This window comes from Odocoileus virginianus, chromosome 25 (assembly GCF_023699985.2).
Source record: "Odocoileus virginianus isolate 20LAN1187 ecotype Illinois chromosome 25, Ovbor_1.2, whole genome shotgun sequence".
Classification (NCBI taxonomy): Eukaryota; Metazoa; Chordata; class Mammalia; order Artiodactyla; family Cervidae; genus Odocoileus; species Odocoileus virginianus.
In genome coordinates this window covers 42,468,602-42,487,029 of record NC_069698.1, presented here as the reverse complement: position 1 = coordinate 42,487,029, position 18,428 = coordinate 42,468,602, and the positions used below count along the sequence as shown (strand labels likewise).

The 18,428-nt window shown below is 40.9% G+C and overlaps 1 protein-coding gene across 3 annotated transcripts in view; it reads right to left on the bottom strand.

Moving 5' to 3' along the window:
- JAM2 (junctional adhesion molecule 2) overlaps positions 1 to 18,428 on the bottom strand; it is an 84,359-nt gene that overhangs the window by 9,026 nt on the left and 56,905 nt on the right. Inside the window, exons 4-9 of one of the 3 annotated variants that reach the window (XM_070455111.1) lie at positions 17,049 to 17,201; positions 11,779 to 11,981; positions 9,394 to 9,493; positions 6,603 to 6,710; positions 6,007 to 6,046; positions 4,784 to 4,799 (exon numbers count right to left, since the gene is read on the bottom strand). In XM_070455111.1, the coding sequence (XP_070311212.1) occupies positions 4,784 to 4,799; positions 6,007 to 6,046; positions 6,603 to 6,710; positions 9,394 to 9,493; positions 11,779 to 11,981; positions 17,049 to 17,201 (620 nt within the window). The remainder of the gene's footprint in view (positions 1 to 4,783; positions 4,800 to 6,006; positions 6,047 to 6,602; positions 6,711 to 9,393; positions 9,494 to 11,778; positions 11,982 to 17,048; positions 17,202 to 18,428) is intronic. The other 2 variants (XM_020892134.2, XM_020892135.2) reach the window with 2 other exon arrangements.

The following is an 18,428-nucleotide window of genomic DNA, read 5'->3' as shown; positions in this document are numbered from 1 at the left end:
TTTCTTGCAGGGATCTGACCCAGGGATCAAACCTGGGTCTTCTGTATTGCAGGCAGATTCTTTACTGTCTGAGGCACCAGGGAAGCCCTGGTTAACTCCAGTCAAGATGCTTCCTTAATCCCAGATTCATGTGCTCAGCTACTCACTAATTATCTCTCCTTGGAAGTATAATAAACATCTCAAATATTAAAATTCCAAAGCACTCCTGAGGTATCCACCTACCCTCAACCCTACTCCCCAACATACTCCTCCCAAAACCTTACACACTTCAGTAAACTTTTCACACTTCATCCTTCCAGAGCCTTGAAGCCATCTCTGATTTCTTTCTTCTTCTCAGAGCCCACATCCAATCAGCATATTGTTCAAAATAGATTCAGAATAGATTCACCAACTGATCACAGCCTTGTCTAACTCAATGAAACTATGAGCCATGCCGTGTGGGGCCACCGAGACGGACGGGTCATGGTGGAGAGGTCTGACAGAATGTGGTTCGCTGGAGAAGGGAATGGCAAACCACTTCAGTATTCTTGCCTTGAGAACCCCATGAACAGTATGAAAAGGCAAAAAGATAGGACACTGAAAGATGAACTCCCCAGGTCAGTATGTGCCCAATATGCTACTGGAGATCAGTGGAGAAATAACTCCAGAAAGAATGAAGGGATGGAGCCAAAGCAAAAACAACACCCAGTTGTGGATGCGACTGGTGATAGAGGTAAAGTCTGATGCTGTAAAGATCAATATTGCACAGGAACCTGGAATGTTAGGTCCATGAATGAAAGTTAAATGGAAGTGGTCAAACAGGAGATGGCAAGAGTGAACATTTTAACAATCAGTGAACTAAAATGAACTGGAATGGGTGAATTTAACTAAGATGACCATTCTATCTAGCTCTGTGGGCAAGAATCCCTTAGAAGAAATGGAGTAGAGCTCAGAGTCAACAAAAGAGTCTGAAAGGCAGCACTTGGATGCAATCTCAAAAACAATAGAATGATCACTGTTCATTTCCGAGGCAAACCATTCAATATCACAGTAATCCAAGTCTATGCCCCAACCAGTAATGCTGAAGAAGCTGAAGTTGAATAGTTCTATGAAGACCTACAAGACCTTCTGGAACTAACACCCCAAAAAGATATCCTTTTCATTACAGGGGACTGGAATGCAAAAGTAAGAAGTCAAGAGATACCTGAAGTAACAGGCAATTTTGTCCTTGGAGTACAAAATGAAGGGCAAAGGCTAATAGAGTTTTGCCAAGAGAACGCACTGGTCATAGCAAACACCCTCTTCCAACAACACAAGAGAAGACTCTACACATGGACATCACCAGATGGTCAACACCAAAATCAGCTTGATTATATTCTTTGCAGCCAAAGATGGAGAAGCTCTATACAATCAGCAAAAACAAGACCAGGAGCTGACTATGGCTCAGATCATGAACTCCTTATTGCCAAATTCAGACTTAAATTGCAAACAGTAGGGAAAACCACTAGACCATTCAGGTATGACCCAAATCAAATCCCTTAATTATTATTATATAGATTATATAGTGGAAATGACAAACAGATTCAAGGGATTATATCTGATAGACAGAGTGCCTGAAGAACTATGGACGGAGATTCATGACATTGTACAGGAGGCAGGCATCAAGAACATCTCCAAGAAAAAGAAGTGCAAAAAGGCAAAATGATTGTCTGAGGAGGCCTTACAAATAGCTGTGAAAAGAAGAGAAGCTAAAGGCAAAGGAGAAAAGGAAAGATATACCCATTTGAATGCAGAGTTCCAAAGAATAGTAAGGAGAGAGAAGAAAGCCTTTCTCAGTGATCAATGCAAAGAAGTAGAGAAAAACAATAGAATGGGAAAGACATGAGATCTCCTTAAGAAAATTAGAGATACCAAGGGAACATTTCATGCGAAGATGGGCACAATAAAGGACAGAGACGGTATGGACCTAACAGAAGCAGAAGATACTAAGAAGTGGCAACAATACACTGAAGAACTACACAAAAAATATCCTCATGACCCAGATAACCCCGATGGTGTGATCACCCACCTACAGACAGACATTCTGGAATGTGAAGTCAGGTGGGCCTTAGGAAGCAGCACTACCAACAAAGCTAGTGAAGGTGATGGAGTTCCAGCTAAGCTATTTCAAATCCTAAAAGATGATGCTGTGAAAGTGTTGCACTCAATATTCCGCAAATTTAAAAAACTTAGCAGTGGCCACAGGAATGGAAAAGGTCACTTTCATTCCAAAGATGGGCAATGCCAAGGAATGTTCAAACTACCGCACAACTGCACTCATCTCACACGCTAGTAACGTAATGCTCAAAATTCTCCAAGCCAGACTTCAACAGTATGTGAACTGTGAAATTCCAGATGTTCAAGCTGGATTTAGAAAAGGCAGAGGAACCAGAGATCAAATTGCCAACATCCACTGGATCATCGAAAAAGCAAGAGAGTTCCAGAAAAACATCTATTTCTGCTTTATTGACTACTCCAAAGCCTTTGACTGTGTGGATCACAACAAACTGTGGAAAATTCTGAAAGAGATGGAAATACCAGACCACCTTACCTGCCCCCTGAGAAATCTGTATGCAAGTCAAGAAGCAACAGTTAGAACTGGACATGGAACAACAGACTGGTTCCAAATTGGGAAAGGAGTACGTCAAGGCTGTATATTGTCACCCTGCTTATTTAACTTATATGCAGAGTACACCACATGAAATGCCAGGCTGGATGAAGCACAAGCTGGAATCAAGATTGTGCAACACCGCCCTTATGGCAGAAAGTGAAGAAGAACTAACGAGCCTCTTGATGAAAGTGAAGGAGGAAAGTGAAAAAGCTGGCTTAAAACTCAACATTCAGAAAACTAAGATCATGGCATCCAATCACTTCATGGCAAATAGGGAAACAATAGAAACAGTGAGAGACTTTATTTTTTGGGGCCCCAAAATCACTACAGATGGTGACTGCAGGCATGAAATTAAAAGACGCTCCTTGGAAGAAAAGCTATGGTCAACCTAGACAGTATTTTAAAAAGCAGAGAGATTACTTTGCCAACAAAGGTCTGTATAGTCAAAGGTATGGTTTTTCCAGTAATGTATGGATGTGAGAATTGGATAATAAAGGTAAGAACCAAAGAACTGATGCTTTTGCACTGTGGTGCTGGAGAAGACTCTCGAGAGTTCCTTGAACTGCAAGGAGATCCAACCAGTCCATCCTAAAGGAAATCAGTCCTGAATATTCACTGGAAGGACTGATGCTGAAGCTGAAACTCCAATACTTTGGCCACCTGATGGGAAGAACTGACTAACTGGAAAAGAACCTGATGCTGGGAGGGATTGGGGGCAGGAGGAGAAGGGGACGACAGAGGATGAGATGGTTTGATGGCATCACCGACTTGATGGACATGAGTTTGAGTAAGCTTGGGGAGTTGGTGATGGACAGGGAAGCCTGGCATGCTGCAGTCTATGGGGTCGCAAAGAGTCAGACATGACTGAACTACTGAATTGACTGACTGTCACTTCTTGAATTGTCGACACCATCATTTTGGGAGTATCCGCCATCTTCTCTCGTCTAGATTATTTAGTAATTAACCAACTGGTCTCTCTGCTTCCTCCACGCTTTGTCACCTTTACAGTTTATTCTCAACAGAGCAGCCAGTGTGAGTTTTAAGAATTAAGTACGAAGATGCCACCTCTTTGCTCAAGGTTCTCCAATGATGTCCCGTCTTACTCAGAGCCAAAGCCAAACTTCTGCCAGGAAGAGGTTGTATGTAATCCATAATCTGCCCCCACTACGCTACTGTGCTCACTCATGTCTTCCTCGAGTTGTTCTCACTCTGCTCCAACCACACTGACCCCCCTTATTGTTCCTCAGATACTCCAGGCATGCCCAGCCTTTCCCCTTGCTCTCTCCTTTCTGCTTGAACACGCGTCTCATGGTTACCTGCCTGACTCACTCCCTCCTTCAAACCCTTCTCAAATGCCCCCTCATCAGTGAGGCCCCCCTAACCACCTGTTTACAAGGATAATCTCCACTCCTGCCCTCTGCATCTCTGTTCTCTGGCTGCTTTATTTTTCTCCATTATACTTAGCACAATCTGACATACTGTTGAGCTCATGTACTTGTTCACTTTCCGCCTTCCCCTGCTAGAATGTCACTCCATGGGACAGAAGGGTTTCTTGGTCTGTTCTGTTCACTGCTGTGTTACCAGTCCCTAGGACGGGGTTGGACACATAATTGGCATCCAACTAAATGTAAAATTTAGCGCTAAAGAAAATTTTATTTGAACACTTTAAATTTAGGGAAACATACAGAAAAAAAAAGATTTTTTCAAGTAGTACTGGGCAAATGCCTAAGAAGTCAAATTAATGACTCTTATTTCTTCCCTGCTGGCTCAGACGGTAAACAATCCGCTGCAGTGCGGGAGGCCTGGGTCTGATTCCTGGGTTGGGAAGATCCCCTGGAGGAGGGCATGGCAACCCACTCCAGTATTCTTGCCTGGAGAATCCCACGGACAGAGGAGCCTGGCGGGCCACAGTCCATGGGGTCGCAAAGAGTCAGACACGACTGAGCGACTAAGCAGAGCACAGTTCTCTTCTAGATGATTAAGCATCACTGATAAGTAGGCATGAGGTGGGCTGTGTTCCTTGATGAATCCAAGTCACTGCCCAAAGAATGAAACCCTCACAAATAACCCAACTTCCCACTTCTGAATTTAAATGGATGATTAACAAAAAAGCAGTGATGTGGGGGAAAGCATGCATTAAGAAAGTATACTTACTGGAAAGATGTTTCTTCTACAAAAGAATAAGTAAATATCATTAATGTAAGAATAGGGTATGATACAGATTCATATAAAAATGAGTTTGGAATTAATTCCTTGTTTTCAATTTTGACTCTCACTTGCTGACATTTATACCTTCTAAATGGAGGGTTGGCAAACTTTTTCTGTAAAGGCCCACAAGGTAAATATTTTAGGCTTTGTAGGCAAAGAGGTAAAATCAAGGATATTAAGTAGGTACTAACATAACAAAAGAGAAAAAAATTTCCAAAAATTTTTATCAATGAATTAAGAAGTCATAATATAACTGAATCACTTAGCTGTATACCTGAAACTAACGTAACATTGTTAATTGACTGTACTCCAATATAAGGTGAAAAGAAAAAAAAAGGCATGTGCATTTTTTTTTTGCCAAGCACTTACAGATTTTTTTTCAAATAAGTTTCAATAAACCCACTGAAATAAAAAAATAATAATCAAAATCTAGTTAGTAATACAGGTCTACTAATTAGAAGCATGGAATTATGTTGGGGGGATATTTTTCTTAATTGGTGTTCAATAGTAGTTCCCTGTTATCAGATAGATTGTAAAGTTTATTTGCAAAAAGTATTCTCAGCTTGTGGTCCATAGAAAAATCAAGTGGCAGACCAGATCTGGTCCATGAGTCAGTTTGCCAACCCTTTATGAAATGCAGGTTCAAGAAAACAACTCTCCTAGAGAAGTTTTCTGCTAGATGAAATGAGAGTAACATTCCTAGCTAATGAACTAATAATATTCATATAAAATCTTCAAGTAATTTGTTATTTTAAGAAAAACTGTTTACCAAATCTTTAATAAAAACACTCGGACAGACATTCTTTGCTGATAGAGATAAGAGATGACAAGAATTTTAATGAGCAATCTAATCTGTCTGTTCTTCCATGGATGACCAGCAGGGGGACCAGCAGCCAGATTACATTACATTGGACTGGACTGAAACACCACACAAAAGAACAGCTACTTACTAACTCACAGAGCAGTTATTTTTAATAATAGGGAATATCCTTGAAACCACATTTATGAAAACATTTTACAACACACATTTATAGGTATAATTAGAAACTCCCTTTATGGTATAAAAAAATGTTTAAACCTAATTTCCAAAAGTAGTATTCACCATAAAATGGCTAGGAGTAAAGAAAGGCATTAAGAGAATAAAGCACTTAAAAATCTCATCCATTTACCTCAAACTTACTGTATCACCAAGTAGGAGCTCCAAGAGACCTAAACCCGAAGAAATCAAAACCTCAGAAGCAACTATAATACTATAGGTTTCTAGTTTTTACTGAACAATTCTCTTCTAAATACATTTGTGCTAAACATGACATTTAACATTCTGTGGTTCTACACTGATAGAACATTTCACAGATTTATTCCAATGAAATTTTTATCATAAAACTAGAAATTTACATCTTAAGAAGCACAATTCCTAACTTAGAAGGATCTTACATAGATGAACATGTGCTATCAGTGCCCATCCCCGCTGCATCTCTTGGTGTCGCTGCCCTATGCCACCCCAGGGAGCCTCTCACGGATTCTGTGCTGTTTCCTGAAATGTTGCGATGAGGAACAACATTTCCTATCTTTTCTATCTTTTCCTCCCTATGTTTGCCACGATGCTTCATGACTCACCAGAGTGTCATCTTGAACATTTCCTACTGCAGGAAAGTTAACCAAAAATGTTCTCCAGAGTTTGTTAGAACCTCTTAGAAGAATCAGTGTCTCGGAAGAAAACTCAATACCCGCAAAAGTTTTCTAGCAAACAGTGAGATTTACTTACTTGAAAAGTAGCCTTTCCGCTGAGCATAGCACACGCCAAGGCCACAGACGGAAATCACTAAGGCCACAATGACCACGGCTGCTATGATGCCACTTATGTTGAGATCATCTGGAATGCAAAAGAATCCACACATGAACTCGTGTCAAAAAGATGGACAAATGGAGTCATTCAGTTGCAAAAGCTCAAAAAGCTCCCCTTTGTAGACACATCATAAACAACAGATAGTTTCATGCTCTTTAAGTCTGGTCAACTAACTCGCTTACAGGACACCATTCAAAATTGGCTGGAAATATTAACAGAGCTAAGTTTCATAAGAACCTTTTATATTTGAAAAAGTTCTATGATCCAGAAATAAAATACAAATATATGGCATTCTCCAGCAGGCATTTGGAGACACAATAATCCATATGATTAAATATCAGGTTACAAGTGAACTTTAAAGTTCAGTGAGTTCAAGTATTCTCAACACTACCCACCTTATGCCTCACTAAATAGAAAATGTAGTAACATGTACGAAAATAGTGTGTTCTTTCTTTAAAAAAAAAAAAAAGCCAGGATAAAAGGAGGGGATCATTATTTGGGCCGAGAGGAAAGGAGCCACAAGCTCTGTGTGAAGTAGCCTCTTCTGGGCTGTACAGTGAAGCGGCCTGGGAGTAACCAGCAAACCTGTGATTCACTTTCTTCTACACTTTACAAAGCATTGATTTAGAGCAGTCAACAGATCTGGTTTTGGTGACAAGTTCTTGGTGAGAATTCAAAAAGAAAACTGGAAATCAGACTTCATGAATTATGTATTTCCAAAGATGTGAATTCCAAATCAAGAGTGTGAAACATCTAGGATTAAGGGATGAGCCTTAAACAAAGTAATTCTGACGTCTGAGTCAGCTTATACCAGGAAGTGCAGGTATGTGGAAATCATGTTCAAATTAAAGTGATGCTTCCAGGACTGAAAGGAGATCCAACCAGTCCATCCTAAAGGAGATCAGTCCTGAATGTTCATTGTAAGGATGATGCTGAAGCTGAAACTCCAAATTTCGGCCACCTGATGCGAAGAACTGACTCACTGGAAAAGACCCTGATGCTGGAAAAGATTGAAGGCAGGAAGGGAAGGGGACGACAGAGGATGAGACAGTTGGACCGACTCGATGGACACGAGTTTGAGTAAGTTCTGGGAGTTAGTGGAGGACAGGGAAGCCTGGCGTGCTGCGATTCATGGGGTCGCAAAGAGTCAGAACTGAACTGAACTGAACTAGGAAAACACAAAATTCTAAATTTTATGTATTTATTTACTGCATGCTAGGAAAAAACCAACTAGTATGTCAAAACTATGACTTCATAGATAATATTTCTTAAGATGAGGCTAAATTAGATATTGACATTAAATACGAGCATTTAAAGAAAAGAAAAAGGATGAATTTTTCTAACAACTCTAAAGCAGCACTGAGAGGGATATTTTCTGATAATTTAAGCAAATGCTCATGTCTGACTATAAATGCTTAACTTGTGAGTCAGTTAGGTGGATAGTATGTATACCTGAAATTCAAAAAGAACTGAAATTCAAACTTGTGGAAATTAAGAGTATACTACTGAATATCTTTACTTTAGGATATCCTGAAGTCTAATATGGTTTCTTTAAAAAAAAAAAATGATGCTCAGAGTTAACTGTACACAGACAGTATGAATTACTGCCTACACATCTGCATACCTCAAAAGCACTGAATAAATGAACTTCTGACCCCACAAAGCTGAAGACAAGTTCCTGAATCAGGGGGAGCCCTCAGTACTCTGCTTTAGGATGCAGCCCCCCAGAGTGACCTTTAACCCTGCGGGTGCCATCTCTAGCTCATCCCTCTCTATTGCACAACTGTTTTCAAACAAATGACTTTCATACAAGAAAGAATTAAAACATTTTATTACAAATAAGACTGAAAAAAATTATCATGCTCACTCTGAAACCCATGTAGTCTGAAAAGATTCTTGAATCTGAATTTTACTGGACTTTAAGAAGCTTATTTTATGTAATTTATATGAGTTATGTTTTATAGCAAACTAGATCCATAACTATATTCAACATGTCTTGGGAGTTCCTGGCTGGCCTATTGGTTAAGACTTGGCACTTTCATTGCTGTGTCCCAGGTTCAGTCTCTGGTTGGGAAACTGAGATCCTGCAAGCCACATGGCACAGCTGAAAGACCCCAAAAAACAACAAAAAAAGTCTCTTTAGTCTGCAATAAGTATAAACATAGTATTTTGGGGGACTGAAAAAATTAACAATTAAAATAGCCGATAATTAACAGTGCTTATAATACATCAATGCCATCTTAACACTTTTGAATATTATTTTAATCTTCATACCAACCTTATGAGGACAGTATTTCACTATTTCCATTTTGGGGAGACTGAGGCACAGAGGTTAATTAACTTGTTCAAGAGCATGCAGTTCATAAGTGGCAAAGCTGGAATTCAAATCCCTATTCTCAATCCTTGACCCCAAGCACTTAATAAGACTCTGAGCTTTTGTTTGAAAGAGGATTGCTCAGCTGAGCATATTATTTCAATAATTATTAAAAAATCTGTAAAATATAATGATAAATATCCTTGGCTTGTTTGGAGGTGGATTAAAAGAGCATCTTTGCTTTTTTGTGACATTATGTCAAGCTGACTTTAAACATTCCCTCTGGTTTATCCTTCACATGGCTTAGCCCTTAACCTATCTCTTGCTCTCTCCACCCTTAAATATCTGCACATTCTAACTGCAAACCCTTTGTTCCTCCCAATATTTCGTGCTTACCTACTTGCATTCGTTTCCCAGGACACCTGCGATGTCCAACAGAATTACGGGCTTCGCAGGAATACTCTCCACTGTCCAGTTTTGAAACAGTATTAAATTGCTGTTCGTGGAAGAAAAAAATATATCTTTAAGCAATAACTCTATCAGTAGACTCCTAAAAGAACCTCATGTAATATACGTGCCCAGAAACAGCCAGGGTTCTGACCTCTTTGAGGCCTTCCTCTCTCGTCTCTACTCCCTGCAGCATCCCTCCTCTTTCTGCATCCTTCAACAGGGTGGGATAGAAAGCTTTGTCTTGTGCACTCACTTTACGGAATCATCAGTCCCAAGAACCAGACTCCTTTAATGATGTTCACCATGAACTCAAAGCCAAGGTTTATGTGTAAACAAGAAGTTAGACTGAAGCCAAAAGTGATCTCCCAGCGCATGATAACTGGCGATTCAAAGGAAGCCGCCGTCATCCACACGCTGGAGTCTTTGGCTCATTTCTCAGGAAATAGCCCATCCTGGCTCTGCCCTGTTGCACCCCTTTGACATCACGGATACTTCAAGGGTTGGGGTTGAGGAAAGCGAATCTGTATCATTTCAGACTCTCCTTGGGGCTTTTCATCACCTGCTCTGAGAAAAAATAAATTTGCGAAGTAAATATAGCCAAGTGTGACAGCAGGTTTGCGGCCGAGTTTCTTAGTGTAAAATCACTTGGACCTGCTGACTAAGGCTGCTGACTCTGAAAGGGCCAGGGTGTCCTTCCTTATTGAGCAAGCACACCCACTGATACGCTGATCCATTAGTCACTTTACCAAGATGCTATATTAGTCACCAGAAGATCTAATTTTTAAATGTTACTGTGCACTGCAGACTCAAGGGAGGAAAATAAACATTATACTCTCCTCTTAAAATTCATTAACATTTTTATTACCATGCCTTCAAAACTTTCCCACAACGATTGTGGCAGTGATCCTGCATGACTAAAAATGCAGCATTTTTAAACTGATACACTAATTTGAATGAAAAAAAAAGAAGCTTCAGATTTAATGATGTTCTTTTACTCCCACCTCGACCCTAAAAAGTCAGAGACAAGACAGTAAAATATCTTTATTTGTAAATGTCATTAACTTGAAAGAGCTTTTTTAAAAAATAGGTTTCCATCAATATTCCTTAGAAAAGCTTTTTGATCCATCAATCTGGACTAAAGCTAAAGTATTAGATAGTCAAGTCACAGAGGTTTTGATGAGCCAATCATGGCAGAGTTTAATGACAGACATCCTATCACAGGTTGGCAATAGGCACAGTTCTCACATGGCTGGCACTGAGGTCAGGACATCCCCAAGTTTGATGTTTTTAAAATGTTTTTATTATAGTACAGGTGATTTACAATGCTGTGCTAGTCTCTGGTGTTCAATTATGCATACATATAAATCTCTATCCTTTTTCAGAATCTTTTCCCTCATAGTTGATGACAAGATGTTGAACACAGTTCCCTGTGCTGTATAGTAGGACCTTGTTGTTTATCTATTTTATGTATAGTAGCTTTGTATCTGCTGATCCCAAACTCCTAATTTATCCTTCCCTTCCCCTTTGGTAACCATAAGTTCCCTTTCTATCTCTGTGAGTCTGTTTCTGTTTTGTAAACAAGTTCATTTGTATCATGTTTTAGATTCCACATATGATGGAATAAATGATGTCATATGATATTTGTCTTTGATTTATTTCACTTTGTAGGATAATCTCTATGTCCATCCATGTTGTTGCAAATGGCACTATTTCACACACACACGTATATATACACACATCACGTCTACTTTATCCATTCATCTGCTGATGGACATTTTGGTTGCTTCTACATTTTGATTACTGTAAACAGTGCTTTATAAACATTGAGGGGCATGTGTCTTTTCAAATTAGTTTTCTCCGGAAAACTATACGCCCCATGACATTGCTGGGTCATATGGTAGCTCTATTTTTAGTTTTTTAAGGAATCTCCATACTGTTTTCCATAGTGAAGGAACCAATTTACATTCCCACCAATGGTGTAGGAGAATTCCCTTTCCCAAGAGAGTTTTCGTGCATTTCCCTGATATTATAAATACGAGACAGCACTTAGTACCTTTCCAGGCCTGATCCATCACCATGACTGCATCTCAGCGTGCTTCAGGCCCTGGGTGCCAAGCCTTGTGTGCCCAGCTCCCCAGTTCTCTCCTCTCATCCCCTATGGCAGTGTTTTCCCTCACTTCTCTGCGTGAGTGGCTCCATCCTTCCTGCTCCCCTTTCCTCTCTCTACTTAATAAGCAATGGTATCAGCCCTCTACTCACATTAGTTTAGTTCTAATAATTTGTTTCCCAAATGCAAGACAGTTACTAGGCCAATGCTTAAAATGGCCTTACCAGAGTTCCAGATTTTGGATTCACTGTGTATGAGCTGTTGGTGATCTGGGAGCCCAGTTTTGGATTCTCTAACAAAGGGACGCCATTCTTAAACCACGTGTATTCAGGAGCTGGGTTGCCTTCTTTGTCCTGACATCGCAGCTCTACCACAGTTCCACGCAGAGCAGAACTGGGTACTTCACATGATGGAACTGCCGGAGCCACTGAAGGTTGGAAATCAAACAGCATTAGTTATTTTACAAGCTGAACAAGTATACCAACAACCCGGTAAAGATGGACTTACTGGACATCTGTGATAGAGACTGGCTATTATTCAAGAGACCCACTCCCTTTCTTCACTAGCACACAGCCAGGCCACACTTGCCAGACCCCTTGCAGCCAGATGGGGTCACATGCATGAGTTCTAGCTAATGGAATACATGCTATCCCCAGTCTTGACCTAGAAAAACTTCCTGTATGATTCTCCATTCCTTCCTTCCTTCTAAAACGGAGCAGGACCCTATGGTCCTTGCCCCCGCCCCCATCCCCCCTCCCCATGTCCTCTGCCAGCACTTTTTTTTTTAATTGAAGGATAATTGCTCTATAATATTGGTTTGATTTTTGCCACACATCAACATTGGGGCTTCCCTGGTAGCACTAGTGGTGAAGAACTCATCTGCCAATGCAGGAGAAGTTAGAGACACTGGTTCCATCCCTGAGTCGGGAAGATCCCCTGGAGGAGGACAAGGCAATCCACTCCAGTATTCTTGCCTGGAGAATCCCCTGGACAGAGGAGCCTGGTGGGCTACAGTCCATGGGGTCACAAACAGTTGGACATGACTGAAGTGACTTAGCACGCATGCATACATCAACATGAAATAGCTGTAAGGATACATATGTCCCCTCCCTCTAGGTTGTCACAGAGCCCCAGTTTGAGTTACCTGAATCATACACTCTGCCTGCCTTTTGTCTGTGGAAAAAATTTAGTCAGAGAGTAAGTTTAATCAGAGAAGTGAGAAAACGCAGAAACAGAGGAAAACAGTCAAAAGAGACCAAATAATAATAGGTTAGTCATTATGCATAGTCAAGGACCTTCAGTTCCTTCTGAGGGGCTATAGACAATATTCTGAGCCATATCCTGTCTTAAAGATACGGAAACCCCAGATGGAGAAGCTAACTCATGATGTCCAGACTGTAGCTGCCACAATTCTCAGAACTGGCCTCAAACAAATGGAAACAAACTATCCTGGAACTGAAGATTGTGCCTGAAACTATCAAGATGTTGCTGATCAGACCACCAATGACCAATCTCAAGATGACCGTCAGAGCTGAATGTGCTGTTTCTGCACGTAACACCCTCCTCTGTCTATAAAAGCTCTTACCCCTTGATCGTCGGGGGGTGAGGGCAGTTGGGCTGTGGACAGGGCTGTCCCCTGCCCCCACCCCCAGCATTGCCAGTATCCAAAATACAGCACACTTCCTTTCCACCAGGGCTTCCCTCGTGACTCAGCTGGTAAAGAATCCACCTGCAATGCAGGAGACCTGAGTTCGATCCCTGGGTCGCGAAGATCCCCTGGAGAAGGGAAAGGCTACCCATTCCAGTATTCTGGCCTGGAGAATTACATGGACTGTAAAATCCATGGAGTTGCAAAGAGTCAGACACGACTGAGCAACTTTCACTTCACTTCACTTCCTTCCCACCAACCTGACCTCTTGAATGGCTTTTGAGGGATGAGCAGTGGGACCTAGATTTGGTAATACTCCTACCCTTCCCACTACCAGCTAGGTGTCAATACCCATGGTAACCTCAGAAAGCTATGTATTGAGGATGTTAGTCTCGCAATAGCTTGGATCTCCACTGATTTGGAATCTCCCTGCAATGTGGGAAACCTGGGTTCCATCCCTGACTTCGGGAAGATCCCCTGGAGAAGGGAATGGCAACCACTCCAGTATTCTTGCCTGAAGAATTCCATGGACATAGTAGCTTGGCAGGATATAGTCCATGGAGTCACAAAGACTATTATTATCTATTATCTATCTATATTATCTATTATATATCTATTATCTATTACCACTATTATTATCTCTGTCCCCAACCATTTAGACTTGACTTACATGAGGAAAAAACTTCTATTACATACCACTCACTGAGAGTTCAAGGCTTACCTGTTACAATAGGAAGCACAACATTAGCTACTACAATTCTTCTTTTTTAGATAACAAACTCTACTTTCCCCCTCACCAATGGTTTTAATGTATTATTATCGACTATATTCAAAGTGAAAGCTGACAACATTTCCAGGGCCAGTACTCAAACAAAAATCCTTTCCAGTCCAAGAAAGAAAATACCTGTGTTAGTGTTATTCTAGGCTTCTATTCTATTCCTGGATTTAAGGAAAGTCTGGTTTAAAGTCAAGTCAAATTTGTAAAGTAAACCAGACTTTCCTTAAATCCAGGAAAATCCAGAACTGTCTGTGTAGGCAGAATTCTAACATGGTCCCCCAAGTTCCCAGGGCCTGGTGTGTATACACTTTCTCTCAGTTATTCAATCAAACATAAATGTAGGTCCTACTCTGTAGGAGTCTTAGAGTTGTAATTAAGGTTGCAAATATGTCTTTAAGGGAAGAGAGACTGCACAGATGGTTCTGCCCTAATCACCTGACCTCTTAATTTTTTAAATTAGTTTTTATTGGGGCATAGTTGCTTTACAATATCGTGTTAGTTTCTACTATATAGCAAAGTGAATCAGCCATCAGTTCAGTTCAGTTGCTCAGTCATGTCTGACTCTGTGACCCCGTGGACTGCAGCACCCCAGGCTTCCCGGTCCTTCACTACCTCACGGAGTTGTTCAAACTCATGTCCATTGAGTGAGTGATGCCATCCAACCGTCTCATCCTCTGTAGCCACCTTCTCCTGCCCTCAATTTGCCAAGCATCAGGCTCTTTTCCAATGAGTCGGTTCTTAAATCAGCTATGTATATACATATATACCCTCTTTTCTGGATCTCCTTCCCATTTAGGTCACGACAGAGCATTGAGTAGAGTTCCCTGAGCTACGTAGTAGGTTCTCGTTAGTTATTTTCAATTTCTTTCTTTTGCAGTTTTGCTGTTGCGGCATGGGGGATCTCAGTTCCCCAGTCAGGGACTGAATCCTTGCTCCCCGGGGTGGAAGTGCAGCATCTTAACCACTGGACCACCGGGGAAGTCCCACACGATCTCTTTAAAAAAGTAGTTTTCCCAGTTAGTCACAGAAAGGAAATTCAGACATTCAAAACACAAACAGGAGTCAATGTGCTTTTGTTGGGCTATAGATGGACAGGGCCACGTGGCAAGGGATGTGATGGCTGTAGAACTGGGTGTGGCCCCAGCTGACGGCCAGCATGGACTGGAGACTTCAGACCTACAACCACATGTTCACCAGCCTGGTGGTTTAATCTCTCAGTCGTGTCCGACTCTTTTCAACCCCACGGACTGTGCCCCGCCAGACTCCTCTGTCCATGGGATTTTCCAGCCAAGAATACTGGAGTGGGTTGCCATTTCCTTCTACAGGGGATCTTCCCCACCCAGGGACTGAACCTGGGTCTCCTGCATTGCGGGCAGGTTCTTTACCAACTGAGCTACTAGGGAAGCCCAATCATAAGGAAGTGAAATCTGCCAATGAGCATGAACGAGGTTGGCATTAGCATTTTCTACAGAACCTCCAGCCAAGAATTGAGCCCAGATGACTCCTTGATCTCAGCCTCGTGATAGACACCTGCATGGTGCTAGGCTTCCGAGCTACAGAACCATGAGCTAATAAATATGTGTGTGTTTTTTAATGTTTTAATTTATTATTTGACTGGGCTGAGTCTTAGTTGTAGCATGTGGGATCTGCAATCTTCATTACAGCATATAAACTCTTAATTGCAGCATGTGGGATCTAGTTCCCTGACTAGGGACCCCTGCATTGGAAGCTTGGAGTCTTAGTGACTGGAACACCAGGGGAGTCCCAAATGGGTGCTACTTTAAACTGCTAAGTTTGTAATCATTTATTATGTAGCAACAGAAGACTAATCCACCAGCTGAACCTCCTGCAAGATTTTCTGAATTAAATTTCTTCTGTTAATAGTACATCATTAGTATTTTAGAAACAGCCTACATATAATAGAAAAAGGAAGAGGATTTGTTTTATTCTCTTTGCTTGACAGTTTATAGTAACATCTATGGAGAAGAATGGATCAGTTCCTCCACCAGTGATCATCATGGGCAGTTACTGTCTATCAGCATATCTCAGAGTAACTAATTGCACTGGCTTTGCATCTAACCTGATCAGGATCCAAATACTGGTCCAGACACTAGCTGTGCAGCCCTGGAAAATCACTTAACATCTATATATTCATCCATAAAAATCAGGCTGTCAGTGAATATTAAGTAAAATTACACACTTGAAGAGCCTAATGCATACTAGCTGCACAATAAATGCTAATTTTTTTTCTTACCAGAATAACTTCTATACTTCCCCAGCCTATAGTTTCTAAAAAGTTTATTTTATTGAAGTATAGTTGATTTACAATGTTGTGTTAATTTCTGCTTGCAGCAAAGTGATTCAGATACATACATATAAATATATATATATATAAAATCACTGTTTTTCATATTCTTTTCCAATATGGTTTATCACAGAAGACTGAATATAGCTCCCTGAGCTACAGATTAGGACCTTGTTAATTGTTCATTCTATATATGATAGTTTGCATCTGCTAATTCCAATACTTTTTTGTTTTATTGCTTTTCTATCATCTCATTTGAGACTATTTTATATAATAAGAGAATCACTACATATGCTGAAAGTGAATGAAAAATAAACTCTTGAGGAAAATGCTTCTATGTACAGTGTAGGATCCCCTGGAGAAGGAAATGGCAACCTGCTCCAGTCTTCTTGCCTGAAAAATCCCATGGACAGAGGAACCTGGTGGGCTACAGTTCATGGGGTCGAAAAGAGTCAGACGTGACTGATCACGCATGCACACAGTGTAGGATCATTAAGATTTACCTCAATCTTCACTGGAAAGAGACTTTGACATAATGAATTAGTAACAGTACAATGTCAGCAGCCAGTGAGGTGAAGAGGCTGCTACAGGGAAGGTGGTGCTGGAGGTCCACCTTTATAACGCTACTCTCTGGGGCCCCGAGTTGCCTCACTGCTCTGGAGCTGGGTGAGGGGATGAGGGTGGGAAGAGTAGCCCCAGGTCATTGAGTCACCCTTGGGTAGGTCATGAGTCTAGCCGGCAGACACACACACAAGCACATCACCTAATACTTCTAGAGTGACCGTATCCTCTTCCAGGTTTTGACCTTGTTCCGATGGGGCACTAACTTCACAGCGATATTTCCCGGCATCATTTCTTGTAACATTTTTGATCCGTATGCTGAAATCTATCATCTCAGCTCGATCTTTAAAATCACCTTTTAGAAAAAGAAGACAATGGTGTTAACAATGAGGTGATAACTTTCTATATACTACCTTCTTCTAGTCACTTTGTTCAGTAACCACTGCATTTATTTTCCTATTAACAAACTCAATTAAAAAACTTAAAAATTGTTTATGAGTGCTGCTATTTCAAATTTGTATTTTTTTTTTTTTTTTTTTTTTTTAGAATCTCAGACTGTTCACAAAAGAACACTCAGTGCCGGGAGCCATTATAGGAGGTCCCACCCATGACGAGGTCATGAAGAAAATACCGGGCAGGCAAGGCCATCCGGGACCCCATCCATGACAAGGTCATGAGGAAAAAACCTGACAGGCAAGGCCGTCTAGGATAAGGGACCCTCCAGGTTGGCCTCGGCCTCTACCCCACCCTGTATCCTCCCCCCTTTTCTGCTGTTGTTCTTGTTGCCCTGCTGCGGATTCTTGTGTTGCCTGCAGAGAGCTCTCCTGCTCCTCTTTCATCGGATAAAGACCAACTTAAAACCCTAATTAATAAATCTCCTAGATGCTGGTACCCTATGAAGGGGCCAGGGATGAAGAAAATGCTTCAATTCAAATCCTTTTGCTGGCATTCTGGCTTGTTTGATAAATGTGTGCTCTCATTGCAAAAAATGCTCATGATTGTTCTAAACATCCTGAGCACAGTACACTAACAAAAGAAACTATTAAGCATAGGCCCCTTCGCGGGGTGAGAAAAGCTCCACAAATATAATAGCCACAAATGTGCCTAATAGAAAATACTTTAGATAGAGATTAGCTGGCAACTTCTTGCAGGTAGTTAACTTTTAGACTAAGAGCCTGTTTTGTGCTATATCTGCTGTTTTTGCAATCCTTTGCATTTCTGTTCTGTAAAAATGTAATCCTATATAGTTCCCATGGAGATGACACCTAATAGAAAGAAAATAGATTAATCACAAAAAAGACAGGGTCGACTACTGAAGTTGCTTAAAGTTCCACCAGGTGCAAGCCATAAATTGTCAACAGGCCTGAAGGCCAAAAGATATTATACATAGAGATTAACCATAAAAAGCCCTAGTAGGCACAGAGCCCTTTGGGGGGTGAGGAAGCCCTATTAGAGAATATAAAAAATATTGTTTTAAAAGTGGTTATTAGATCGATGTTTGATTGATGTTAATGTGCTGAGGTTGTGCAGTGGAAACTATTGTTAATGTAGTTGGAGATCTAGAAAAATAAGAGTTTAGCCC